The sequence below is a fragment of the Camelina sativa genome, chromosome 5 (genome assembly GCF_030686135.1).
Source record: "Camelina sativa cultivar CO46 ecotype springtype chromosome 5, ASM3068613v1".
Classification (NCBI taxonomy): Eukaryota; Viridiplantae; Streptophyta; class Magnoliopsida; order Brassicales; family Brassicaceae; genus Camelina; species Camelina sativa.
Window position 1 is genome coordinate 23,065,141 of NC_141884.1, and position 27,210 is coordinate 23,092,350.

General features: G+C 42.4%; 1 protein-coding gene and 1 long non-coding RNA gene across 2 annotated transcripts; both read right to left on the minus strand.

Annotated features, from left to right (window-relative positions):
- Nucleotides 1-11,046: 11,046 nt before the first annotated feature.
- Nucleotides 11,047-11,941, minus strand: LOC104787231 (uncharacterized). The gene has a single exon (XM_010512769.3). It carries the CDS (start codon nt 11,787-11,789, stop codon nt 11,250-11,252), a length of 540 nt encoding a protein of 179 aa, XP_010511071.1. The 5' UTR covers nt 11,790-11,941; the 3' UTR covers nt 11,047-11,249.
- Nucleotides 11,942-14,104: 2,163 nt separating this feature from the next.
- Nucleotides 14,105-16,754, minus strand: LOC104787232 (uncharacterized). The gene is made up of 4 exons (XR_767814.2): nt 16,585-16,754; nt 15,015-15,102; nt 14,601-14,876; nt 14,105-14,367 (listed from the first exon to the last, which is right to left on the minus strand). It is a non-coding gene; the product is annotated as an uncharacterized LOC104787232 (long non-coding RNA).
- Between the last annotated feature and the right edge of the window lie 10,456 nt (nt 16,755-27,210).

Here is a 27,210-nt window from a genome sequence, read left to right on the forward strand (position 1 = left end):
TTGAATCTGTGCAGGGTATTGACGCGATGTGAGGAGACGAACCTGGTGCTGAACTGGGAGAAGTGCCATTTCATGGTTGAAGAAGGGATCGTTCTGGGACACAAGATTTCTGAAAGAGGAATTGAGGTTGACAAGGCAAAGATTGAGGTCATGGTTCAGCTTCAACCGCCTAAGACAGTGAAAGATATCAGGAGTTTTCTGGGACATGCTGGGTTTTACAGGAGGTTCATTAAGGACTTCTCAAAAATTGCAAGACCTTTGACAAGGTTGCTGTGCAAGGAGGTTGAGTTCGAATTTGACGCAGCATGTTTGGAAGCCTTCACCACGATCAAGGAAGCCTTGGTTTCAGCACCCATAGTGCAAGCTCCAAATTGGGATCATCCTTTTGAGATCATGTGTGATGCTTCAGACTTCGCAGTTGGAGCAGTTCTGGGACAGCGTATTGACAAGAAGCTTCATGTTATCTACTACGCGAGTCGCACCTTGGATGAGACTCAGGGAAGGTATGCTACCACAGAGAAGGAACTCCTAGCAGTTGTGTTTGCATTTGAAAAATTCAGGAGTTATCTTGTGGGTTCGAAGGTCATTGTGTACACCGATCATGCCGCTCTGAGACACATCTACTCGAAGAAGGATACCAAACCGAGACTGTTGAGATGGATCCTGCTTCTTCAGGAGTTTGACATGGAGATAGTTGACAAAAAAGGCATAGAAAACGGAGTTGCAGATCATTTGTCTCGAATGAGAATTGATGATGTTGTCCCCATAGATGATTCAATGCCAGAGGAACAACTTCTGGTAGCCCAGGTTTGTGAGCAGATGCATGACACAGGGGTTGAGAACCTCAAAATCAGATGCATGGCAATCACTTCTGAGACTGCACCCTGGTATGCAGATGTTGTGAATTACAAGGTATGTGGAGAAGTTCCTGATGACATGGATCCATACAGGAAGAAGAAGCTTTTCAGAGAGGTCAACCACTACTTCTGGGATGAACCCTATCTGTACAAGAGAGGTTCTGACGGTCTGTTCAGAAGATGCATAGCAGAAGGGGAAGTGCAGGGAGTGCTTGAGCACTGTCACGGTTCCACCTATGTAGGTCACTTCGCCACATTCAAGACAGCTCAAAAAGTTCTTCAAGCAGGTCTCTGGTGGCCAACCTTGTTCAAGGACGCTCACAACTTCATCACCAAGTGTGATGCTTGTCAGAGGATGGGCAACATCACAAGGAGAAACGATATGCCCCAAAATCCGATCTTGGAAGTGGAGATATTTGACGTCTGGGGGATAGACTTCATGGGACCATTCAACCCCCCATCTAATGGGAATGTCTATATTTTGGTGGCAGTTGATTACGTTTCTAAGTGGGTCGAAGCAATAGCCAGCCCCACCAATGATCACAAGGTTGTTCTGAAGCTGTTCAAAAGTATAATCTTTCCAAGGTATGGGATACCTAGAGCGGTGATCAGTGATGGTGGAACTCACTTCGTCAACAAAGTTTTTGAGAGCATGCTGAGAAAGTATGGGGTCAAGCACAAAGTGTCTACTGCGTATCACCCTCAGACCAGCGGTCAGGTTGAAGTTTCGAACAAACAGATCAAGGGCATCTTGTCAAGGATTGTTGGAGTCTCGAAGAAAGATTGGTCTGTCAAGTTGGACGAGACTCTCTGGGCGTACAGAACAGCGTTCAAGACGCCAATAGGCAGAACACCATTTCAGTTGGTATATGGTAAAGCATGTCATCTCCCTGTGGAGGTTGAGTACAAGGCAATTTGGGCAATCAAGCTGCTGAACTTGGATATTGACACAGCTCAGGCTAAGAGAACTCTTGACATCCATGAGTTGGAAGAAATAAGACTTGATGCTTATGAGAGTTCCAAGATTTACAAGGAGAGGACAAAGAATTTTCATGACAAGAAGATTATTGTCAAGGAGCTCAAAGCTGGAGATCAGGTTTTGCTGTTCAATTCCAGACTTAAGTTATTTCCTGGAAAGCTTAAGTCTAGGTGGTCTGGACCATTTACAGTCAAAGACGTTCTGCCATTTGGAGCTATCACCCTTCTGAACAAGGATGGCAGCGAATTCACTGTAAACGGCCAAAGAGTAAAAAAATATTTAGCTGATCAAGTCCGCCCAGAGGGGTTTTCTGTACTCCTCCATGAACCCCAAAAAGCATAAAAAGCTGAAAAGTCAAGTTAGGGACTTTAAACAAGCTCACTTGGGAGGAAGTCCCAAAGGTATCACTGTAAAATATTTTTAGGATTCTTGTGTTTTTAATTTTTGTTTTTGGTTTTCATGTGTTCAGGAATCTACAGAAGAGAGTCTAAGCAACAAAAAAAAAAAAAAAAAAAAGACGAGAAAGGGAGAGCAGAGTCAAGAGTGTCGGTTTTATGTGGGAACAGAAGAAAGTTTAGGAGAGGGATTCTTCATTATTGTTTTTTTTTTTTTTCTTTTTCACCTCACTCCCACGTGATATCTCCCCCATCACCTCACCTTCTCCCATCCTTGCTCCCTCTGACCAGACACATCACCTTTGTGTCCTATCTTCCCACATCTCTCCACTTGCACACTCCTTTTCTTAACCACTTGCAAGACATCTTCACCACCTCTTTCATTATTTAACCCCTCACCAACCAATCCAAACCTTCACCTCGCCTTCACTTCTCACCATCCCTCCCTTTGTTTACTTTTCACGCTCCCTTCACTAAAAGCAAAGGCATCACGTCCCAACCACGACGTTCATCTCGCACTTTAGAACCGCCTCTGCCAACCATTCGAGCCGTCGTGTCGTTGTATCCGCCCAAGCAAGCTTCAACACCGCTCGATCAGCCATCCGGTGAAGCAGCACGTCACGTCCTCATAGCGTCAACCGAGCCGTGTCCGAGAAGCACCAATCGAGCCGTTGTCTTCACCCGCTCCGGCGAAGCTGCACATCACAATCGAGCCGTGTCTAGGGAGCGTCAATCGAGCCGCGTCCGCCATCCACCGTTCAACTCCGCTCGAGCAACCACCGCACAACGCTCTCGGAATCCTGCTCGACCCGTCGTTCTCACTGCACACCCTTGCTCGAGCTACCGCACATCGACACGCCTGAACCGTTCGCACATATCAATCGAGCCGTCCTCATACCATCAATCGAGCCACGGTCGAACATCCTCAATCGAGCCACGCTCGATTCTCTCCTCCACGCACGATTCAAGCAGTCCCTCAAACTCACAATCGAGCCGCGCTCGCTTAACTCAATCGAGTCGGTGTACCTCTCTCCCTCATTGCCTCAATCGAGCCGTCCCCATACTCTGTCAGTCGAGCCACGGACGAACTCTCAATCGAGCCACGACCCGCGCACGAATCGATCGGTTATCTCTCTCTTAGCACTCTTCATTTTCAACTCGGTAATTGGTTTTGTTATTGGCTCACTAATCTATTAACGCTTAATTTTGAGTTTACATGTTTAAGAGAAACAGAAAAAGTACAGAGCTTATACACGAGATGAGAGAAGCATACGGTTGTGTTGCTGGAGAACGTTCATCCCCCGAATCCATGGCGAGGCGTTTCATGGAAATGAAGAACATGGTTGACGAGGTTGTTGGGGGTTCAGGCCAAGCAGCGGGGTCAAGCAGACCAGCAAATCCGCTTACTAAAAGCAAGAGTCGCAGAAAGAGACCGGCGCAAGCTTCTAACTCAAGAGAGGAGGGCAGTGACTACGAGGAGGAGGAACCTAAGTTGCGCTCCGACCAAGCTCCCAGGAAATCTGTGAGACGGAGAAGCGCTGAGACGAAACTAACTCCCAAGGAATACTACGAGCTGTTCCAGCAGTTGGAGTTCGCTGGAACAAGATATCCCCATGTTGAGACTATGCAGCAACTCGGGATTTTGGAGGATGTTCAGTATCTGTTCAGGCGGTGCCATCTGGAGAGAATCATGAACACACCCAAAAACGGATATAGGGAGGAGACAATTCAGTTCCTCTGTACTCTGGAGACGCACCTGTATGCGGATGAGCCGGGAATGATGTCTGATGGAGGTCTAGGCTACATTACATTTCGCGTTCACGGACAGTTCTATACTCTCACCTTCAGAACCGTCGAAGAAATGTTTGGATTTCCCAGCGGAACGGGGACTACGCCACAGTTTGATCGGGACGAGATGTCCGCACTCTGGGCAACGATTGGGAGCACTCCCTCATTCACCTCATCAAAGACAAAAGCGCTGAACGTGCGAAGCCCAATGTTACGTTACTTCCAGAAGGCGGTCGCCAATGCATTTTATGCCAAAGAGATTAAGGGATACATGACGAATGGCGAACTTGAGATGATCGATCTGGCGCTTAAGGGACTCTCTTTCACTGCCATGGATTGCACCGCGCTGCAAGGTGACATATCCAACACTTCTATCTCCCTCTACCTTATCAACTACGTGATGACATACAAGAATTGGGTCTCGCGAGTTAGCATCAACCACACTCCCGGAGTGATGTGCATGGGAGGCGTAGTGACTTAGTTCCTTGAGGCCGCTGGTGTTCCCCTAACCTCTGAATCGTACCCACCACGTTGGATTGACATCAACAACCTGCGACAATTGCGCACTCTAGAGCGGGGTCTGAGACAAGGACGGCTGATCTACAAGTTTGTGCACCCTGCAGTCGGTCCCTCGAGATTACTTCTCCCTTGCGTCGAGTTGACTTCAATCTTAGGGGGAGAGCATATCGAGTTTATCCCTCCCACGGATCTCTTATACAATTCTGAAGCTGAAGGGGATCATGTAGACGTTGCGGAAACATGCGCCAAGCCGATGGAAGAGGACACAGTGGAATACCGCCCAGTAGAGTACCGCCCAAAGCAGTTCCACTTCGAGGAGTACTCGGATCCGAGAATGTCCAAGGGAGTCAGAGCAGCTCATCATAGACTCAACCTGCTTCAACAATGGGGGAAAGCCAGAGACAAAACGTTGAGCCATTTCACCAAGACTGTCATGAACTTCATGCGTAAGATTAGCTGTTCCACTTCCACAACCGCGGTCCCTAGGTCTATCCCCGAGGATACCAGACCAATGCCAGGACGCCATTCCGCGACTCTAGAGCGAACACCTTCTCCGATTCCATCCCCAGCACGTCAATCTTCATATGTGCCACAGCAGTGCCAACCTTCTCCCGTCCCTTCACGCCACTCATCACATGAATCTAGGGAGAGAAGAGGACACGGTTCGCGTGGTTCAAGAGCCTCCTCAAGTCGTCGATCAGCGCGTCGTTCTGCAGCTCAAGCTGAGCAAGAGGTTGAGCAACAAGTTGGGCAGCAAGGTGATTATCCGCCTACGGATGTGGTAGTATTAGTCTCGGACCATGGTGAATCCAGAGTCGACGACATGCAGTGCGACGAGCAGCCAAACACTTATCAGAACACGCAAGCGGTTGAGCATCAAGTCGACCAACCAGGTGAGACCACTACTGCGGATCCCGAACACGGTGAAGGACAGAGCCAGTACCACGCACCAACTCCTTGGGCGAGCTCAGACTCCTTTTTCTACTACTGAGGTACTCCGACCCTCCCTTTGTACATACCATTCATTCATGCATTATTTTTGTTGTGATTCTTAAATCCTCCTGCAAATTTTCCTTACACAGGAGACTGTGTAATTTAAGTTTGGGGGAGGGTTTGAGATGATGTATCTGATGTTGTGTTCTGTGATTCTTATTTTAATTTTTGCATCATATCATATTTGAGTTTGCATCATATCTATTGTACACAAAAAAAAAATAATAAAATAATAAAATAAAATCGAAAATCTCCACAAAAACAGAGTGTTCATGTAGTTTGCATTCGCATTTTAGGATTGAGTCTAGTGTTGTGCATGTAAGGTTGTTGCATTTAGCATAGGGGTTGATGATGATTGTAACCTTGTTAGCATGTTGGATTCAATAGGATAGGGTCAAGGCCCTTGTTATTAGTTCTTTGATGCTTGTTGATTGAACTTGAAAATTTAAGATTGAAGCATGTTTTGAATTGATATCATTCCCTATCTCTACCTGAACCTAATCCTAACCTGCAATTATCATGTGATGCATTGAAGTTGAACTCATGGATACCATACACATACTTGGATTGTCTTTCACATTTTTACCACCCTTGTCAATTCAAGTAGCTGATTCCCATCTTTGGAACAGTTCTCCGCACCCTTAACCAACCATTCTTTCAAGCCAATTGTATTCTTGAGTGTCAGGCCTTTTCCGAGTTGAGCTTGTTAGAAAGTGTTAGGTTCTAGCCGACAAGAGTAGGATCCTGTGTAGTTCTAGTTCGCGTTATCCGGACTAGTAGGACTAGGTGAGAACTTGATTTTGGGTATTGGGTATGGATTTGTGCAGAAAAGTAAAGAGGTAGAAAGTCTTTAGGAGGGGGATGTGTTTACATAGTTTGCAAGTCTAGTAAAGGATTTGGGTTGAGCAAAGTAAAAAGAGTTATTGGTTCTGGGCATAAAATAAAAAGATTAGACAAAGAAAAAAAAAAAAGAAAAAAAAAACGAACCATAGTGATAATAAAGATTTCCCAATCCGCTAGAATGAAAAGAAGTGAACTCCTCCTAAGATTAAGTGTAGAAAATTTGAGATGAAGTTTCTGATGAAGGGTAGAGATAGGACCAACTTCGGTTTGGAGTGTTTTTTTTGGGTAGACAGGACGCTGCTCTTGTATGTATCAGTTGGTTTCAACCTTTAGCCTTCTCTTAAGCTCAGCTCCTTTTCGTGAGAGAACCTTGTTCTGTATTGATAAAACCGCTTGATGAGGAGACCATCTATGTCTCGAACCTTTACCCTAGCCAAATGAGTTCAAAGACATTGCTTAGCTTGATTCACGGTTCTCTGTTAATGAATGTTAAAGGGGATGATTGATAGGATTGCATGTGTAGATTTGAAATAAAGTTCCTTCACCATGCATCATAGAACTAAAAACAAGGACCTTGATTCTAACTACTCTATTCAGCATGTTTTAGGTTCTGAGACCCCATCTTCACACCTCTCTTCCATACTTTGTTCTTGATAGTTTGCTTGAGGGCAAGCAAAGAATAAGTTTGGAGGAGTTGATATGTCTGTATTTTGCATTTCCTTAGCTTGTATTTGTCATGCATTTAGCTAGGACAACTAGTTGATTTGCATCATTTTAGAACCTCTTTTGTATATTTTGCATGTTTAGGAAGTTTCTGCATTTCCTTGCATACATTGCGCATTTTGGAGTTTTTCATGTGTGTAGGAGATGTTGGAAGCGCAGAGGGTCGAGCCACGCTCCTCACTTCCACAATCGAGCGCTCCTCACTTCCTCAACCGAGCCCTCCTCACTCCCTCAATCGAGCCATCATGCGAGCCACCGGTCTAGGGATTCAGCTTTTGACGTCTTCCTGAAAGTTGTAGAGAATTGAGTCATCTTTCCAATGCCGTTTATTTCAAGCCAATCGGAGGTGTGGTTCAAGAGTTATCATGGTTCTAGTGGATGCGTATACACCCAGCTCGAGCCACTTCTACTCACCAATGGAGTCACTGGACGCACACGGACAAAATCGCGTATGCGAGGAAGACGCTCCCTCTGACATGTTTCAGGAGATTCCTAAACCGACGCTCTATCTTGTCGTTTTAAGTTTTAGGGATTCACGCGTTTTTACTATATATACATTTTGTTAAGTCTTGTTTTGGACATCTAAGTTTTTATCTCGTTTTGTTTTCTAAGGTTGACCTAGCCACCAAAAACGTATTCCGATCTTGTAATCCAGATAGCTTTGATTTTATTGAGTTTTTGCATTGGATTTCTTCTACAAAGTTGTTCCTCTCATTTTTACTTATCTAAGAATGCTTGTTTCAATGTTTTCTGAGTTTATGTTGTTGATGATGAATTTCGGATCTGAGTAATGCGTTAGTTCTTGAGGATGGGATAGATTAGGTGGAGGATCTTAGGATGTAGAGTGTTTAAGCTTTGATTGTATGATTCCCTTCTGGACTAGAGTTAGAATTACTAGTTTCTCTCTGATCAATTGGAACTAGGTTCGAGACATTTCCGCACCCAAAAGGTGTTTGATGAAATGTCTGACCAACTAGTGCCAGAGACTTACGTTCCTAGCCTAAGAGATTAGTTGTCTAGGATGTTTGTTGACGTGAATGAACTTGTTTGTCATGCCTGCTCAACCACGTTTCTCTAGCGAGAGCTAGGTATGGGAGTGGTTAAGTCTGAGTAGCTTTTGCCAAGAGATTGGATTAGCTAAGTTGTGATGTTCATTGTTTAGGGATACTTTGCTTTTGGCATGTTGAACACTCCTTAGACTAGGATACTCCACCGACATCAATTACCCCATCCTTAGGACTTTTATCTTTTTGATTGATATCACATTCCCAAGACTGTTTCATTTGTTCATGCTTAGAATCGTTTTCAGTTTCTCTCATTCTTGCTTGCTTCTTGTCATACATTTTCGTTTCTGTTTCTGTAATTCATTTCCATTTTGTATTTTGACCATTATAGGATTGTTAGAAAAACACTCTCTTGAATTGGCTTAACTTGTGATTGCTTGATTGCATCTTGAGTGACTAGCATCATCCCATTTGGATTGACACCTTAAGTATTACAACGCATAAGGTTAATTGAGACCTACTAGGAGACACAAAAATCTTAGTATCAGATGGTTAGTCAAGTTTCTTGTTCATGTTCTAGAACGATTCTTAGCTATTGAATTCCTTATTTCATTTTCTCATTAATCACTGATCTCTGAAATACCCTAAAACCCAATAATGAGACTACTCACACATACTGAATTGAACAACACAAAGAGATAAAAAGACATAATAGATTAATTAAATAAACAAGGAAAGGGTTTAGGACAAAGAGCATGGATCTCTAGAATCCCAAAATGTGTCTCACAAAAAATAGAATGTGTTCTGCTAAATAGATTTTGGAGTATTTATACACTTATTGAAATAAAAGAAATAAAATATAAATGAAAATAGAATAATTTAGACAAAAGAAATAAGTGTCTAGATCGCAGGCAGAAAGATAGCAAACTTCACCAGACTTCACCAGACTTTTCTAGACTTTAGCAGACTTGTGCACATACTTCATCCGACTTATTAAGAATTCAACATACTTGTCCAAAATTCATGATTTAGTTCAGCTATGGAGATGTCTAAAAGTCACTTTCTGCTTCTTTACTCCAGTTAAGTTTGAATCCAACTAAAAATACTCCAAATCCAACACATCATCTCCACACCTAATCACCACTAAAAAATAAACCGAAAAGACACAAAAATGAACAAAAATACGATAAATGACTCAAAACAAATACTGTATAAATGAAGGATAAAAGACATTAAAAACATGATGTGTCTGAGTGGTAACAGCTTTACAAAGCTTTACAAATATACAGTTTTAAAATTTACCAATCACAAAAACTTTACTAAAAGTATTACCAAAAGCTTTATTATCAACTTTTTTGTACAACTTTCATATACAAATATTTCATACAGCTTTGCATTATTCCATAACAACTTATAGCTTTTCTGTACAGTTTATATACGTTACCAATCAGACTCAAAACATCAATAAAAACATTGGAAAACGTTGGCCTAAGGTTTTTTTTTTTGGGGTAATTTTTGTAGAAAAATTCATTAAAAACTAAAATTCGATAGTTGAATGTAAAAATGAAGATAAACTATTAAACTAGTGTTTTTGTTCCTTCTCTACGTAATCAATAAGGATGTTGTATTTAACAATTCCCACCAAGTCGGTAAGTCCATCACAAATCTATGCTGGTGGACAGTAAATGAAGTTTTGATAATAAGTTGGTAGTTTCATTTTGTTAATGCGGCAAAAAAGTTTGGTGAACATATGACTTGAGCTACAATAAAGAGAAAGCAAAATTAATATTTGGGAAGAGAACAATTGATTATTATGCACACACAAGTTATTAGGTCTGCTATATTAAGTACCATAAAATAAAATATAAGTTATATTTATTTAAGTGCAAGTACAACTACACATGTCGACAGGAGTATATAGTATACATGTGTGTGATTGTGTAAACAATGCAGTATTGAGAATTGAGTGCAACTACAAAACACGAATTTAATAAATAATTGATTTTTCCGTGTTGAGGCGTTACAACGTCGCTTTTCTAACTTTACCAATCATCATAGGTTCTAATAATAGAACTCGTATATCATTAATAAAAAACATAAGAATATATACTAAAATTAAATTGCTTAAGGCCTTAAGCCAGAGACTACACTACAGATAATTTGGTGATACAAATTAAAGCCATGAAATTGATTATAAGAACCGTGACATCTATAGCCTAGTGCTATGTTTTCATTAGAGAACCGACGAGAACTCTTCTTCACCACATGTTCTAATATAATTTAATTAGTTTGTTTGCTATCCATATTCTTTCTTTTTGGAATGAAAATCATAATAAGTCCCATAGGTGTAAATAAAACTGCACAAAAAATGGTAAGCTGAAGAAGTAAACTTTTACCGTATATTGAAAAATTGTTAAAAAAAAAATAGTAAACAGAAGATGTATAAAACAGCTAAGAGTAACGCTTTTAATAAAAAAATTAATATCAATATAATGATTAATAAATATCATAGTGGTATATCCATACCAAAACGGTAAGAGATTACCAATCAAAACCAATAGCCTAATAATATTCTTGGCGAGTAAATACCGTTTTTGTACCACCTGAATTCCCATTCTGGTCCACCGTTTCCTAGAAAAATCACATATTTTGGGTCAACAGATTGAACTATATTATTTTATAGATCACGGTAAAAAAAGACCGAGTCATTTGCATTTATTTTTTTTTTTTTTTTGTCTAGAAAAGTAGACAAAAGTAAATTGAAATACATTACAAAGAAAAAAGTTCATTAGCTGAAACTGAAAATAACTATACTTTTTATTTTCAACATTTTATTTATGTTGTTTCCATTTCCACTGCATGTTTTTTTACTTTACTTTATTGGTCAATTTTCAATTCTCAATTCTAGATTCCTTTACCAAAAATATAAAATGAAACTTATTAGATTCTCAAAAATATTTGACAGTAATTACTTTTTTTTTGGTTTACAAAAACTCTACATCAAAATAATTCCATAACCACCGAAATAACTAAAAACTACATAACATCGTAATTTTTTTTTTGTTTCTTCTTCTTAATTACCTTTTAATTTCAAGAACTTATACTTTTTATGATGAAAGAAAAATAATAATGACAATTAATTGGTGAATTAAAATTTTGATCCTCTGATAGTAACAGCATGTGATCTGCTACGAGGATATAACAATTCAGATCCCTTCTTTATAGATCCTTCTTCTTCATCTTCTTCATCAATCCTAGCCATTGTCATCCCTACGCTCGAGCTCTTCGGCAAACCGTTTTTTCCCGAAACCGCAACCGCCGCAACGCGAATCTCCTGCCTCTGCCTCTGCTGCTGTTGCTGCTGAAGCTGTTGGTGAATGATCATGTCAATCTCATTCTTATGACCCAAACTCCTAGCCGACGCAGCTCTAATCAGCTCGCTATAATCATCGTCGAAGTTACAATCGAAAGATCTTCTCCGAGAAGAGGCAGAGGAGGAGAAGGCGGAGGAAGTGCTCCGGCTTCTCGGAAAGGGAACCGAGGCGGCGTCTACGGCGGAGGAGTAGTGCGTGCGAGCTGCGCAGCCTGTGATGCTTCTCATGTAGAGATCACGAGCCTTGCTTAGAACTTTTAGAGGCATGGTGACGATTCTTAAAAACCTGTTCTGTTTTTTTCCACTCTTTCCCATTTTTGTTCTTGTGTTTTGTTTTGATGTAATAATAATGATGATGATGGGTTCGGTTTTGGAACATGAAATGGTTTTAAGTAGGTAGAGAGATTATAGTTTAAGGTCAATTTTGAGAAAGGGGAAAATAATAACGTGTTGAAGATATACGAGTGGAACATGGTTTTTTGTTGACTTGGTGATACAGACTTCTTGTAGTAAAATTTTGGATAGGTCCACTATTATATCCGTCCGATCCTCTAACTTTTTCTTTTAAAATTATAGATGTCCAAATAAAAGTTTTATCTAATGAAAATTATACATTTTGTATATATTTTAAAGAAAATTTTAAAAATGCTCATTTTCACTATATTTTTTTATAAATATATCCATTCCCTAAAATTTTATTAAATTTGCCTATAAAAATCTGAGGTTTATTTAAATATGTGCATAATTATATAAAACATCCAGAAATTATCTTTATACGCGTGTAAAATATTATAAGTACCTTAGAAATACTTTATAAGTACATTATAAACTTTATAAATATCTGATAAAATACCTTAAAACTCTATAAATACTTGGATCAAGTTCTCCAACTAATAACCATCTTATATAAATATTATAGTTTTCAAATCTAAAAAAGTATTTTTGATAATAGACAGTTGAATGAGACATTTTTTGAAAATGACCTACCTAACAAAAATACAATTTTTAATTTGTCCAAATTACATAATTAAATCGAAAGTATGATCAAAAGGTTTAATTTGTTGAAATTGATAAAAGACTCATCCTATAAGTCAATGCCTGGGACCGAGTTCAGAGTTCTATTATATAGGCAATTTTTTTTCAGAATAACTGAAGATTTCGACATAAAATATAATTTAGTTGTATATTAAAAAAAGTTTAAGGGTGAAAAACACCATAGGCACCTTCTGTTTACTAACCTTTTTATTGTTAGATGGTGCGTTAAACATGGTAAACAAATTATTTTGTATAAAAAAGTGTAAAACATATCTTTGTGAAAGGATGTGTGTAACTTGTGTTATGTGTTAATTAATCTACCTAAAAAAAAGAAAATTGAATTTTGATTCGGATTTGGGACATTTAAAATTGGATACGAACGTGGCTTTAGCTAGAAAACAATCCCAAATTAAATCATTAGTCAACTGAAAATCCCAAATGTTCCGTTCAATTCGACGATTTGGATACATTGATAAAAACAACAGTATAGAATTGGTTGCCGTGGCCAGTGCTGCGTATCGTATTCGTATCTTAACGCGGAAATGAATCATTGAACACTCTTCTTTAATTTTTATTGTTAGAATTATTCAACTCTCTTTATCTCTTTATTTTTTTGTTTTTTTTTTGGTTTTTTTCTTGTCTATCTCTAATAAAATTTCAACTTCTTGTTTAAGTTAGGATTCAATTTGTCACTCACTACTGGATTCGGGATGATTGATTGTTATCAAAAGTTTGCATGTACGGTTGTACTTGTACCTAACACTTGATTGATAAAAATAACTAAATAGTATTGATTGTCACTCGAATTACCTTTTAACACAAAATTGTAAAACATTAGTGAACAGAGCCATGTCTAGCATTCAATATGGATTTGCAAGTATGAATATTACTCAAAAGACATGGGAAAATGGCGAAAATCAACTCCAACTATTTGCCAAACGCGTTTTCATACATAGACTTTAATATCATGCAAATAACAATCTGAACCGTATTAAAATTGAAATTTGTTCACTGAATTATATGAAATATTGTCAATTTTAACATCTGTTCGAACGGTGTTAAGTTAGAGTTTGTTGATCCGCCTAGAATCTTGTAAAACCACTTAAGGGCCTGGCCTAGTTTAAAAGCACCGGGTGTAGTTGCAGCTGTGGAATTTGCTGAAGCAGACAATTGTGGATTTTATTGTTATTCAATATTTGGAATGACTAATTTAGCAGTTAAAAACATGAGCGATATGAGCAAAGCTTATGACCAAGTTTAATGGGATTTTCTTGAAGCAGTGTTAAGCCGAATGGGTTTTGACAGTAAGTGGATTACATGGATTATGTGGTGTGTTCGTTCGGTTTCTTACCAAGTCCTTCTCAAAGGTCAACCTAGGGGTTCCATTCTTCCTCAGCGGGGTTTACGTCAAGGAGATCATTTGTCTCCGTATTTGTTTATCCTTTGTGCTGAGGTATTGATTGCAAACATTAAAAAGGCTGAAGAGAGGAAAAAATAATGGGTATTAAGTTAGCTTGTGATTGCCCTACTATTTCCCATCTGTTGTTTGCGGATGATAGACTATTTTTTTTTTGCAAAGCTGAGGAGAACGAATGTAAGACTGAAACAATCCGACCCGTTTTTTTAATATTAAATACCCCATAATAATTAATTACAACCCAAGCATACCAAACGATACAATCCGACCAACCAATTCTAGATAACAACATAGACCGACAAATACCAAAGCAACAATATGCACATCGGAACGTAAAACATAACCAACAACCTAACATATTACTAAAACCAACATCATAAAACAGAGACCCTAGATCATCCTCCTCCTCATCGCCAAGATTCCACGCTATACATGCATTACCTGCACCACAAACACAATGAGATGCGTGAGTATTACCGAAAATATCCAGTGACGCAATCCTCCCATCTACGAGCTATACACACAAGCACATCAAGAGTAGAACCACAAATAAAACATAACAAACCAGTCATTAAATAGAACACCCAATAATACATTCACCACACCTACACATCATCACACAAAACAAGTCTTACAACCCAATTGCTTAGATAAGCTCATGGTCCCGCACTCACCTTAAAAAGCTGATTCTAACAACAAATACAACCACGAGAGACTCTCATTGCATCAGTCTAGCCACGACTGTAACGCCCCCGAACCATCCTATGACTACGCAGGCCAACAGAAAGCCACGGGACACCACTATGGGAACTGCACCGAGGTGGTTCAGTCGAGGGACGGAAGCTGCAGACTTCCCGACTGGTCTTCCCTAGCACAATTCCTCCCGCAACCGAGGTTACTTAGGCTTTGCAACCCTCGCGGCCTGGTGCGTTGTGTTGGCCCGGACAAGGCTGGAACCATTTGAAAACCACACATCTTAAATAAAAATGATTTTTAACTTTATTTACTTCATAAAATAAATTCATAAAACATTAATACGAAGATGGCGCCAGGCCTAAGCCCAAAATACGATTAACTTAAATTATTACAAAAACGACTTGCAAAGGCAATGCAACTCTACACCGGCTGTCCTAACGTCGTGTGCTCCCCTCTAAGGCTTTTCCCCACTAAGGTTACCTGCAACACAAATATGGAGTCTTGAGTGCTAACACTCAGTGACTTCGGAAAACTAACAAGAATCCAAAATCCAACCCCAACCCCAGCAAGCAACACACAGCAAGCAAGCTAAAGAATTACATGAAAGCCTAAGCTTACAACATGCAAGACTAAGCTAACAACAAACAAGTCTAAGAAATCAATATGCAAGACTAAGCTATCAACATGCAAGACAAAGCTATCAACATGCAAGCCTAAGCAACAGCAATCACACAATCAGAGATAGCAATGCGGAAGATAGTGAGCTAAGCAAACTAATCTAAATCTTTTAAACAAGTTTTAGTTATGGGCCCGGTATGCTTCCTCTCCTCAAGACCCTTGTGAACACCCGCGCTGCAGCCACAAAGGCACACAAACGGAACATCACTCAAGCTACACCGTCGTGTAGACAGCTGCGGCCAGGGTAGCGAGCCCAGTAACCTCCAAGCTCTTCGTAACCAACCCTACAACTCACGAACATGGGTTACATGAACGCGGCTGTATGTGGTACGGAATCATGAGGACAGCCATACCAAGTCTTACTACGCTAGCCGGAATTTCTCGCGGACTAAACGCATTGAGACCTATAACAATTTTGATACCTTGAGTTCTTATGGTTTTTAAGCTCATAAATTTACAAGTATCCTTACCAAATTCAAGCTCTCCGGCACTAGATCCTGTGTACGGGCATTTCACCTCGCACACGGTCTAGTACCGAGACTAACCTCTTAGCAAGTGCAATTAAACAAGAAATTCAAACAAGAAAATCAAGTAAAATGCAACTATGCCACATGCAACTTCAGAAACTAGATTGAAATCTAGAGACTAAGCTAAGCATACAAACAAGCAACATGCAAGCATACGAATCTAGAGAAATATCTAGAGACTACTTAAGTTCTTATGGCTTTAAAGCACATGCATTTAAACAAGAAATTCAAGTAAAAGCAACTATAAGCCCATGCAAACCGTGCACTAGATAGATGTCTTTAATTCCCCATCTAGTCCGGTGAAATGAGCATGAACTCACACAACAACAATAACATGCAACCTGAGAATCTAGAGGTCATCTAGAAACTAAGCGCAAATCAATAACATGCAACACATACAAGCAACATGCAACACCAACCAACAACATGCAAGTCTAAGAATCTAGAGAAATATCTAGAGACTAAGAGCTAAACCTGCAACAACTAACATGCAATGCAATCAAGCAACATGCACAAACAAACAAGCAACGAAGAAACTAGAATGAAAATTCTAGAGACTAAGTGCTAGACACAACCTCACACCAACATGCAAGGAAGCAAAGAAAACGAGACTTAACTTCCTAGAAATTAATCTAGAAGAAAAGAAACGAATCTACCCCAAAACCCAACAATAATGCAAAGATTTAACTCATAAATTCTAAGCAAAACCAACAAAACCCCATCTATCATGTGCCACATCACATGCATCAAAACTCACCTGGACTTGGCTTGAAAGAATTGATCTAACAGCTTCTAGTCCTAGCTTGAGACGCGGAAGAGAAAAGCTTCTAAGGAAGAACACTTTCTCCCTAGCTCTAACTTCTCTCTAACTCTCTAACTCTCTCTAACTTTCTTATTTTCTTAAGGAGAGAGATGAAAAACGAAAATGGCTTCACAAGGCTCCTAAGGGGATATATTTATAGTGGAAGTGTGAGGTTTAGTGAGAATTTACATGAGCAACACTTGGCAAAATCGAAATCAACACTTGGCCACCAAAAATTCTTTATTCTCCACTTCCTCTTTGCATGAAATGTGATTGGTCACATTTTAGAAAGTGGAATGACTTTGTTTCCCACTTTTGGCCTTCTTCTAAAAGAATAATATTTTTGCCTTCCACTACTTGCATGCATCCTCATTGGCCAATTTTGATAAAACAAAATTTCCTTGATTTTTTGGAATTTTGTCGGATGGGCCGGCGTCCCTCGGTCGGTCATCGGTCATCTCTCGGCAACACTCGGACATCCTTCGGCAACACTCAGCACTCCTTCGGACATCATCGGCAACACTCGGACATCCCTCGGATGTCTCGGCAACTCTCGGACCATACCGTCCTTCTCGGCATTTCTCGGTCCTTCCCGCATACGCAGTTTCCGCGTAAACTGCCAACTCTTGATCGGTCTTAAGGTCTCGATCACACATCCGGTCACTTCGGTCTTGGCTCGGCCATCTTCCGACTCACAAATTTTTCCTCGGACTTCCTTCGGTCCTTCTTCTTTATTTTTCTTCCCCTTCCATTCTAAGTTCTTTCCGAGTCGTTTCTTCGACATTTATTTTTGGGATTTCTGCCCTTAGTGAGGGTCACTACATTCTCCCCCCCTCCTTATAAGAACTCGTCCTCGAATTCTAGGGTCTTCTCCTCTATTTCTTGGGATGCCAACGCTTCTTGACATCTACTTCTCCATCCTGCTATCACCGTGATCACCATTACATTAATACCTCCGTCGTAATGTTTATGGAAGATTGAACTTCCTCTCCTTTCCTTGGTCTTTACGAGTCCTTCTTGACTTGTTTCAATCTTGGTCGTTCTTCACACCATTACTTAACCTTCCTCCTTCGCTCCTCGGCTCTCTTGTTGACAAGGTCTATTTCTTTAAACACTTGCTACATTCGCGCCATTGGCCGGCCTATCGGAAAGTTTCTTCATCTCCAGCATCCGTCTAGTTCTCCACACTTTAACTTCTTCTGGTACTAAGGTTGCTTCCTTGATGTACCACGACATGTCTACTCCTTTAGACTCCTTAGCTCAATGCTTCTCTTTCTTCAGTTTTTTCTTGACTCTTCTCTTTTCCTCCGAATTATTGAAACGACCGACCTTTTTATTTTCTTTTAAATAATAAATAATAAATATAACATAATAAATAAACTACAACTAGTGGTCCCATACCCACTAGCCACCTAACCACAATCACAACCAACAGCGGAATAACAATACCAACATCGAATAAATAATAATCCAATAAATATAAATAACAAATATCCATAACATCAGCAACATCCAATAACCAAATAACAGAAATCATAGAACCAGCAACCTAGCAATGTTCTAATGACCCAACTCTAGCAACCTAGCAATGCCAGACAACATAAAACCGAGTCCCTAGAACATCCTCCTCTTCATTGCCTGGATTCCACGATCACACTTTGCCTTTACCTACACCACAAACACATATTGCAATGCATGAGTATTTTATAAACACTCAGTAAGGCAATCCTCCCATCTACTGGGCTATACACACAAGCAATAGAGTATCAATAACCAACACACAACAATCAACAAACGACAATTAACAAACCAGGACTCAGCATCGACCGACGCCACACATGCATCGACCGATGCCAAATGGGGAAGCATCGATCGACACAGAAGCTGCATCGACCGATGCAAGTGTAACTTGCATCGACCGATACCCAATCTGCATCGACCGACGCATGCTCGACGTAACACGAAAACCCTAGAGTTTACGCGCCGTCCTCGCACTTGCATCGACCGACGCAAGATATGCATCGATCGATGCAACGTCGAGCACCGTGATTTCCCCGAAGCTTCTCAATGTCCTACCAACCACATATCTTCTCACTGGAATACCTCATGACCACACAAGGATCATATACATGCCACAAGGGCCGCCACTAAGGCCAAACAAAATGTTCTAAAGAGGACCGCCACCAAGGCCAAACATAATGTCCTAAAGAGGACCGCCACCAATGCCAAACAAATGTCCTAAAGAGGACCGCCACCAAGGCCAAACAAATGTCCTAAAGAGGACCGTCACAAAGACACTCTGGCTAAAAAGCCCGTCACAAAGACCATCTGTCCCGAAGGACCGTCACAAAGACCATCTGTCCCAAAGGACCGTCACAAAGACACTCTGGCTAAACAGCCCGCCACAAAGGCCAATCAAATGTCCTAAAGAGGACCGCCACCAAGGCCAAACAAATTTCCTAAAGAGGACCGTCACAAAGACACTCTGGCTAAAAAGCCTGTCACAAAGACCACACAATGTCTAAAAAGACTGCCACACACGGGCACACTGACTCAAAAGTCCGCCACTAAGGCCACACACAAGCCCCTCCAAGGCTCTCCACCGCTAAAATGGACAAATTCTAACTCCCGTAAAACTTTCCATATTTAGGACTTTCTATTTTTGGAAACTTCTATTTCGGGAAACTTTCCTCCAAAACCCCGCCTCACGGAAACTTTGTACCCCGAACACCACCTCATCTTGTTACTGAGTCGCACAACCAACCACCCCAAGCGACCGAGTAACAAGAGAGATGCGCTAGAATACTCCATTCCCGCTCCAGCCACGGATTACAGATGGGACCGGCTAAACAAGCTCAAGTCGCGGCTTGCTTCTCATACCACTTCTTGAACCTTGCCTTCATCTTTGCCTCAGGCTCCCAAGTCTGCTCCTCAACACCATCACAGTCCCACAGGACTCTCATCAAAGAAATCTTCTTCTTCCAAAGTTCCTTGATCCTCCTCTCGAGAACCCTAACTGGTCTCGCCTCCAATGTCATGTTAGGCTGAAGATCCTCAGGAATCCTAGCCAACACCTGCTCACCCTCACGGAGACACTTCCGCAACACAGACACATGGAAAACCTTATGGAATGCACGCATCACCTCAGGTAACTCCAATATATATGCCACTGGTCCAACCCGCTCAATCACTCTGAATGGACCCATATACCTCGGACTCAACTTAGTCTCTGACAATGACCTGTTCGGACCTTGCAACATGGCCATCTTGAGGTACACTCTGTCTCCTACCTGAAACTCAAGATCTCTCCTCCTCCTATCAGCATAACTCCTCTGCCTATCCTGAGCCTCCTTCATGTTCAGCTTGAGAACCCGAATCTTTTCTGAGGTCTCCTGAACAAAACTAGCACCAAACATGCTCCTCTCCCCCACCTGAGTCTAGCATAGTGGTGTACGACATGGTCTCCCATACAAAGCCTCATAAGGAGCCATCTTAATACTCGCCTGATAACTGTTGTTGTAAGCACACTTTACCAGGTTCAGGTGATCTGCCCAGTGGCCACCCCAATCCAACACACACATCCTCAGTAAATCCTCCAGCGTCTGGATCGTCCTCTCAGACTGTTCATCTGTCTGGGGATGATAAGCTGTACTCATATGCACCTTAGTGCCCATCTCTGCCTGAAATGCCTTCCAGAACACCGAAGTGAACTTAGAATCTCTATCAGACACAATGCTCGCTGGCACCCCATGCAATCTGACTATCTCTCTCACGTACTTCTTAGCCAAGACCGCTGCTCCATCAGTCTTCTTAATGGCCAGAAAATGTGCTGACTTAGTCAACCGGTCCACAGTGACCCAAATAGCATCAAAGGTCCGTGACACTGGCAATCCTACCACAAAATCCATAGTGATCATATCCCACTTCCACTCAGGAATGGGTAGACTCTTCAGTAACCCGCCAGGAACCTGATGCTCAGCCTTCACTAGCTGACACACATCACACCTCGAAACCCAACCCGCTACATCCTTCTTCATCCCGACCCAATGATAGTACCTTTTGAGATCACGGTACATCTTAATCGCTCCTGGATGAATGGACAACTTGCTCGCATGAGCCTCTCTCAAAATCTCTTGTCTCAACTCCTCATCCTTGGGCACACAAACCTGACCATGCACCAAGATAGTACCATTATCTGAGACCTGATACTCTGAATCCACATCCTTAGAGGCATTCACCAGCCCCAAATCCTTCTCCTGAGCCATCTGCACCCTACTCAGAAGATCTGCTCTATCTACTACTTCCAAACCCAACGGTTCCTGTGAAACAACACATAAGCTCAAAGCACTGATCTCCCCTACCAGAGACTCCATCTCCTGCTCCTGAGCCGAAGCTACCCTCTTCCGACTCAGAGCATCTGCAACCGTGTTAGCCATACCAGGATGATAGGCTATCTCCAAATCATAATCCGCCACAAGCTCCATCCACCGCCTCTGTCTCAAATTCAGCTCAGGCTGAGTGAATATATACTTTAGGCTCTTATGATCTGTAAACACCTGTAACTTTGCACCATAAAGATAAGATCTCCAAATCTTCAGGGCAAAAACCATAGCACCCATCTCCAAATCATGAGTAGGATAGTTGCCTTCATGCACCCGTAACTGCCGCGAAGCATAGGCAATCACCTTCCCATGCTGCATCAGAACACACCCCAAACCAACTCTAGATGCATCTGTATAAACCACATAGGGTTCTCCCTGCTCAGGCAAAGCCAATACTGGCGCAGTAGTCAACATCTCCTTCAGGCTTGCAAAGCCTTCCTCACACTCTTCTGACAAGACAAAAGGAACATCCTTCCCTGTCAACTTAGTCATAGGACGTGCTCTGCTTGCAAACCCCTGCACAAATCTTCTATAGTAACCTGCCAATCCAAGGAAACTCCTGATCTCTGTGGCATTCTGCGGTCTAGGCCAATCTCTGATAGCCTGAATCTTCTCTGGATCCACAGAAACCCCATCTGCAGAAACAATGTGACCTAGAAAGCCCATCTCACGCTGCCAAAAACTGCACTTGCTCAACTTAGCAAACAATCTCTGCTCCCGCAGCTTCTCCATAACTGCCCTCAAATGCACTGCATGCTCTTCAGGACTCTTAGAATAAACCAGGATATCGTCGATGAAAATCATGACAGACACATCCAGAAACTCCTAAAACACACTGTTCATCAATCTCATAAACGCTGCTGGCGCGTTAGTCAACCCGAAAGGCATCACCACAAACTCATAGTGCCCATACCTCGTCCTGAAAGCAGTCTTCCCCACATCTGCCTCATCTATCGGTATCTGATGATAACCCGACGCCAGATCTATCTTAGAGAACCAAGTAGCACCCCTCAACTGATCCAACAACTCATCGATCCTAGGAAGAGGATACTTGTTCTTCACAGTGACCCGGTTCAAACCTCGATAATCAATGCACAACCTGAAACTCCCATCCTTCTTCTTCACAAACAACACCGGCGCTCCCCACGGTGATACACTAGGACGGATGAATCCCTTACTTAGAAAATCCTCTAGCTGCTTCTTCAGCTTTGCCATCTCTGCTGGAGCCATTCTGTAAGGAGCCTTGGATAACGGTGTCGTCCCCGGTTCCAGTTCAATGGTAAAAAGATCCGACCGAGATGGTGGTAATCCCTGAAAAGACTGAAACACATCCTCTAACTCCTCCACTACTGGAATACCGCTAACCGTAGCCTTTCCCACTGACTCTGGCATAGATATAGTAACCAGATAAGCCTCACGGCCCTTCTCGATCATCTTCCCAGCCTGAATGGCTGAGATCACGAGACTCCCCGAAGTTGGTCTAATACCCTAAAAAACACACTTCCCTCCTGAACGCACAAACTCCACTCTACCCCCATGGCAATCAAAATGCACCCTATGCCGATGCAACCAATCCATCCCGAGAATAACATCATAAAGCTCCACTGGACTGATAAGCAAATCCGCTGGCCACGACTCCCCTGCGATCTGAATATCAATTCCTCTAGCTCGTCCAATCACTCTCAGGAACTCACCTCCCGCAACCCTAACAACTCCTGCACGCTCTCCAGGATCCCCGCTGATCCCTGCACACTCTGCACACTCCGGAGTAATGAAGCTATGAGAAGCTCCAGAATCAAACATAACGTGGGACTTAAACCCGTCCACCAACAAGGTCCCTACACAAACCTCATGTGTTGAGAACCTAACACTTTATCACAGGAAAACATAAAATCTGACCCTACTAAAATTCACAAAGATTAAGTACCAGAAATTATACTTGTGATCGCCCCGGCACTGGTTCCACCAGTCTCTACTGTCGTGTAAGCACATGGCGTCTGCTCAATCCGTGCCACCTACTGACCTCCAGGCTGCACCTGCTGCAACGCTGCCACTGCTGCCGGCTGCAACTTGGGACAAAAAGGCCTGATGTGCCCTGTATCTCTACAATGATAACATACCCGAGGCCCCGTCGTCGGAACACTCATCTTGGGAAAACTAGCAACCCTGTGATCCTTGCTCCCAAAACAGAAGCAACTCGCACCACTCGGCTTCTGTGTAGCCTCCCACTTCCTCTTGGTTCCCTGTGCATGCCTACCGCCCCTGCTAGAACCACACTGCTGCTGAGCCTTACCAGGCTGAACTGCTGGAGCTACCGCTACTGACTGTGCCCGGATATCCTCCTCAATCTCTGCTGCAGTCTCAACCAGCTCTGCATGCGTAGCATAACTCCTCCCTCTACAGTGAACTCTCAAGTCATCATGTAGTCCCCTCAAGAACCTCCTGATCTGAGCCTCCTCAGGCTCCATAGCCCGACCCCCATAACAAAGAAGTCGACTGAACTCCAAGTCCAGCTCCCGCACTGACCGCGTCCCCTGAGATAACTGAAGGAACTGCACCTCCAACCGGTCCAATGCCTCTCTAGTAAAATACTTGCGGTTGAACTCCAAGACGAAGTCAGCCCAAGTCATCTCCCTCTGCACCCTCCTAGCAACTACTAATCTCCACCAGATCTGAGCATCACCAACCAAATGATGGACCCCTATGTCCACCCAAAACTCCACAGGGCATCTCAGAGTATGGAAGTTACGTTCCACACTCGCCCTCCATGCATCCGCTGCAGTAGGATCTACACCTCCTGAAAGCTGCTCAGTACGAATACGGCCCATCTCTGTCAGCATGCTGAGATAATGAGAATTGACACCCACATCCGCAGCCACTGGCTGCCGCTCCTCCGCCACCACTGGTGGCACTACCTGATCCTGCGCCGGTAACACTGGTGGTAACCGCGCCAACACCTCTGCTAGCATAGCCGCAAAGTCAGTACCAGGGACTCCACCCGCTAGGACTCCCACACCCGGGACCCTAGCATCACCGGCCACTGGAGCATACGCAGTTTCCGTGTAAACTGCCAACTCCTGATCGGTCTTAAGGTCTCGATCACACATCCGGTCACTTCGGTCTTGGCTCGGCCATCTCCCGAATCACGAACTTTTCCTCGGTCTTCCTTTGGCCCTTCTTCTTTATTTTTCTTCCCCTTCCTTTCTAAGTTCTTTCCGAGTCGTTTCTTCGACTTTTATTTTTGGGATTTCTGCCCTTAGTGAGGGTCACTACATTCTCCCCCCCTCCCTTATAAGAACTCGTCCTCGAATTCTAGGGTCTTCTCCTCCTTTTCTTGGGATGCCGACGCTTCTTGACATCTACTTCTCCATCCTACTATCACCGTGATCACCATTACATTAATACCTCCGTCGTAATGTTTCTGGAAGATTGAACTTCCTCTCCTTTCCTTGGTCTTTACGAGTCCTTCTTGACTTGTTTCAATCTTGGTCGTTCTTCACACCATTACTTAACCTTCCTCCTTCGCTCCTCGGCTCTCTTGTTGACAAGGTCTATTTCTTTAAACACTTGCTTCATTCGCGCCATCGGCCGGCCTATCGGAAAGCTTCTTCATCTCCAGCATCCGTCTAGTTCTCCACACTTTAACTTCTTCTGGTACTAAGGTTGCTTCCTTGATGTACCACGACATGTCTACTCCTTTAGACTCCTTAGCTCAATGCTTCTCTTTCTTCAGTTTTTTCTTGACTCTTCTCTTTTCCTCCGAATTATTGAAACGACCGACCTTTTTTTTTCTTTTAAATAATAAATAATAAATATAACATAATATATAAACTACAACTACTGGTCCCATACCCACTAGCCACCTAACCACAATCACAACCAACAGCGGAATAACAATACCAACATCCAATAAATAATAATCCAATAAATATAAATAACCAATATCCATAACATCAACAACATCCAATAACCAAATAACAGAAATCATAGAACCAGCAACCTATCAATGTTCTAATGACCCAACTCTAGCAACCTAGCAATGCCAGACAACATAAAACCGAGTCCCTAGAACATCCTCCTCTTCATTGCCTGGATTCCACGATCACACTTTGCCTTTACCTGCACCACAAACACATATTGCAATGCATGAGTATTTTATAAACACTCAGTAAGGCAATCCTCCCATCTACTGGTCTATACACACAAGCAATAGAGTATCAATAACCAACACACAACAATCAACAAACGATAAATAACAAACCAGGACTCAGCATCGACCGACGCCACACATGCATCGACCGATGCCAAATGGGGAAGCATCGATCGACACAGAAGCTGCATCGACCGATGCAAGTGTAACTTGCATCGACCGATACCCAATCTGCATCGACCGACGCATGCTCGACGTAACACGAAAACCCTAGAGTTTATGCGCCGTCCTCGCACTTGCATCGACCGATGCAAGATATGCATCGATCAACGCAACATCGAGCACCGTGATATCCCCGAAGCTTCTCGCCGGATCTTTGTTCCTACAACCACAAAACTCGATCCCAAGCCACAAGAAAGCTTCCTAACGTCCATAGTCACGATCTAACAAGTCTAACGTCACACAACAAACAGATTAAAGAGTCCTATAGCTTAGATAAGCCATGGTCATGCACTTACCTTTGCCACAGAAGAAACTAAACCTCAAACAACCAAGAACACGCTCCCAAGAAGCTCCTACAACGATCTCAGCTACAGATCTCTACAGGAACGCCTCCAATCTCCCAGAATTCTCAAGAACACTCAAGAACAGTTTTTCTCTTTTTCTCTTTTCTCAAAAACGGCCACACAACCACAAATGAGACAAAATTCGCATCTAAGGGTTTTCCTTAACCCAAAACGCAGCGTTTGACTTAAGTCAAAACGCACAGAATTGAGCGAGCATCGGTCGATGCTCCTACTGCATCGATCGATGCACATCCCAAACCGGGATTCCGGTTCACGGATGTTACAATTATAGCCTGGTTCACTCCACCATCTTGATATGCTCATCATACGACTTCGTATTCTCTCATCTGTTGGCCACATTGACAACAAAATTTTGCTTCTCCGGCTTCTCCGGCTCCTTTAACCTCACACTCCTTTTTACTTCTCCGATTCCTTTAGCTTCACCCTCCTTAGGATTTTAACTTCTTCGGCTCCTTTAGCTTCATACTCCACAAGACTTTAACTTCTCCTAACTCTTTTAACTTCGCATTTCAGATAGCTTCTCCTCCGGTCTTTCTTGGTTTCCGTCTTCTTATCTCATAACCTCCATGTCCTTGATTGATTTAAACATTAGACTTGATCAAATGATCTTGATAGAAGCTAACGACTTCTCCACCTTCATTGGTTTCGCACTCCATATAACTTTACTCCATCGGTTCTCTTGGTCTCCACACCTTGGTCCGATAAAATATCTGCTCCAGTTCCTTTAATCTCCACGCCTTGGTCCGATTAAAACTCTTCTCTGGTTCTTTTAGTCTCCACGCAAATGGTTCGATGTAATGCCTTCTCCGACCTACTTGGTCTCATCTCCATATATTGGAACTTCCATATACTTGATTTATTTTGATCATTGGACTTGATCAAATGATCTTGCTCCCTACCAACAACTTCTTCATCTTCATCGTTTGTCTCCATCTCCAAACTCCTTGGTTTTTCCTCCACACTTTGTTACCTTCTTTGTTGTTTTTCCAAATTTGGTTCGATAGACCCGCACTGGTTTTTCCATCGAGCATAAAATTTGCTTCACCTTCTTCGCCATCCATTATTTTCTTGTACCCTCTTGCTCATGTTTAGTTGGTTTTCTCCTTGATTTCCTTCTTTGATTTTCTTTGCCATTCATTTTCTCTTCTTCTTCTTCACGCTTCAACTTGGCCAATTCTCTCGAACACGATCTGGTTTGTAGCCACCACTCCAACTTGCTCCACCAAACTCAACACTCACAGGTTCCACTATACGGCTCGGAAAAGGTTCAACCTAGAACACTAAGGTTTCCCCTACACGGCCTAACACTAAGGGTTCTTTAAAACGCTTAGCTAGAAGGCTTCCTGCACACAACACCTAGAACTTGGACTAGCACTAACAAAATGCTAAAACAAGCCTAGACACGCAACAAACACAGCAAGCAAACAAACACACAAACACGCAAAGAGGGAGTTAGCGCCCA